At 47.8% G+C, this 2489-nt stretch overlaps 1 protein-coding gene across 1 annotated transcript; it reads left to right on the top strand.

The window, feature by feature from the left end:
* Positions 1 to 57: 57 nt before the first annotated feature.
* Positions 58 to 2270, top strand: ATP5MK (ATP synthase membrane subunit k). Its single transcript, XM_056494428.1, has 4 exons — positions 58 to 195; positions 1037 to 1134; positions 1228 to 1325; positions 2149 to 2270. The coding sequence occupies exons 2-3, from the start codon at positions 1048 to 1050 to the stop codon at positions 1318 to 1320; spliced, it is 180 nt and encodes a 59-aa protein (XP_056350403.1). The 5' UTR covers positions 58 to 195; positions 1037 to 1047; the 3' UTR covers positions 1321 to 1325; positions 2149 to 2270.
* Positions 2271 to 2489: the final 219 nt, after the last annotated feature.

Here is a 2489-nt window from a genome sequence, read left to right as displayed (position 1 = left end):
CGGGACAGAGGGCAAAGGGCGGCCGGAAGTGACGTAACCTACGTCACCGGCCCGGCGGAGAGGGGGCGGGGCCAGGCCGCGCCCCGGTTCCGCAGCCAATCGGAGCGCCAGGGGCTGCGCGCGGCGCCCGCGGCCGCCATCTTGTGGGAGGGCAGAGGCGAAGGGCAGAGCGCGGCGGGGACGGCGGCGGCCGAGGTACAGCGGGGCGGCCCGGGCGGGGGCGGGTGCCGGGCCGGACTCGGGTCCTGTTCCTGACGGGTGGGACGCCTTCTGCCGCGGCGCCGCTCCCTCCGAGTCCCGGGCGCTGCGCCTCCCTTCCCCGGCCTGACGCGAGCGCGGGGTCGCGGGTGTAGCCGGGCAAGGGCACCGGGCTCCTCCGGAAAACGGGGTTCATATTGTCACGGGTTGCCTTCCCGTCCTCGGAAGGGCGCCTCGGCTCTTGCCCAGCCTTGTGCATCAGTCAGGCACGAGAAGAGATGACCTTGGCTTCTCAAGTCTTTGCCAATAGTGTGTGGCAGACGTTTAGACAGGCTGTTTCATTAAGCGTTTTACCTGTTGCACAGTCAGCCGAGCTAACGCTTTACCTGGTTATAGGCCAGAGATAACGCTGCTGATTGGGTTAGATAAGAGACAGATGACACACGGGAGCTGCGTTAGTGACCGCAGCATCTGCGGGGCTGGGGAACTGTGTCGGGTGCCTTTGGGGGAGGCAGAAGAAAAGCAGCAAATGTGTGTCCTAAACATACCATCCTTTTCAGAAAAATATATCTCTATACATTAAAAAAGCACTCAGCTTTTATTGTGCAGTGAACCCTGTATTTGCTTATCTTCTCCCATCAACTGTTTTGTTCTCAAGAGAGAATGCTCTGGATGTGCCTACGCCTTATGTATATCCACTACTTGTCAAATGTCCTGAAAGCAGAGTTAGGAACAGACAATGGAATTATGAAGCTCAGTGTAGTGATTAGTTTGGTTTTCCTATTCATCCCATCCAAGCGACTTTTAAATTAATTAACTGTTGTGTACTGTTTGTTAGGATAAGTAGCCATGGCTGGCCATGACTCGGGATCTCAGCACCAGTTCACTGGATTTCAGAAGTACTTCAATTCCTATACCATCATAGGCAGGAGGAATGTATGTATTATTATGTACTTTGTTTTGTAGTCTTGTACAATGGTGTTTTTTGCGGCTCAGACTGAAACCAAATTTAACTTTTCTCTCTTCCAGTATGTAATAGCAACATACACAGGTGTTGCACTCCTTGTCTTATATTTCAAGTTTAGGCCTAAGAAGCAAACTCCTGCTGTGACAGATAAGTAAAAGGTAAGTGGCTGATGTTCCTCCAGGACTAAAATGCTTCAGTGCCAGCTCAGGAAGTGGTGACAAAGGGCTAGTTGCCAATAATACAGTGTAATGAGAGACAGAAACACAGGCACATGGACTTCCTATTTACCATTTTAAACCTCAAACTATGGTGTCAACTTACTTGGGGGCATTCTAAATGGAGTTAAAGGAAGTGCAGAAAGTGTGGGATACAGTATTCTTGTTCTTCTGACATGGTAAATGGGACTAGGGATGGGGATGCAGGGAGGGAGGAACAGAAGGATGTTGCAGCAAGATACAAATAGTAGGTGCCTCTGGTCTGCCCTCTTGCTGTAAAATATGGATAACTTGCTTTGTAGGTTATTGAACTAATGAAGCGGTACTTAAGGACTTATTTCTCCACTTATTAGAATTTTAAGTGGAGATTAATGCAGTCTCTTAAAACCTTCATTTGAACAGAGTAAAGGAGTACCATATGATGGAACTGTGTATGTTGCACACATGATTTTTCAAGGCCCATGTAGAAGTGACTGGACTTGTATAGCAACAACCAAGTCTTAAATTTTGGAGTCACTTTCAAATAAAGAATTTTCACCAAAGTGGCATTTTGGCAAAACATATGGGCTGTCATCATAGCCTGAAGAAAGGAGTATGAAACAATAAGTTTTAGCATTGCTGTTGTGTGTTAAGGGGACATCAGTCACTTCTTCCTGGGTATGCTGAAATCTGGCTGCTCGTAGCTAAAATAGTTTGGGCTTGGGGAAGGGGGGTGCTCAGTTAACATTGTGCAAGAATTGCTATGTTTGACTTTTCTCTTGACAGGTTCCTGGCATGTCTGAACCTCCAGTCTGTGTCAATGTAATGCAAGCTGATGACCTCTTGTGGCTAATAAAATATAAATAATTACTTGTTTTATTGAAAATACGAAATAGCCTAAAAAAGCTCAAGTGTGGTACTTCTCATTTTTCCTCCTTTGTCAGAAATAGTTGCTTGTAGCAGAGATGGAGCATCTGATCATGTTGTTACTATCTTAACTCTGCTGCTGTTGTAACACATCGTGAGGTGTTCTGAGTACCAGGCAGTAACCTAGGAAGGACCTCCTGGAGCTGATCCAAGCATCTCCACATGTCCGTGTCACATGGTTGCTCCCAGTTTTTGCATTCCAA

The sequence above is a fragment of the Oenanthe melanoleuca genome, chromosome 6 (assembly GCF_029582105.1).
Source record: "Oenanthe melanoleuca isolate GR-GAL-2019-014 chromosome 6, OMel1.0, whole genome shotgun sequence".
NCBI classification, from domain to species: Eukaryota; Metazoa; Chordata; class Aves; order Passeriformes; family Muscicapidae; genus Oenanthe; species Oenanthe melanoleuca.
Note: the sequence above shows the minus strand (reverse complement) of the source record. Positions and strands in the feature narration are given on the sequence as shown.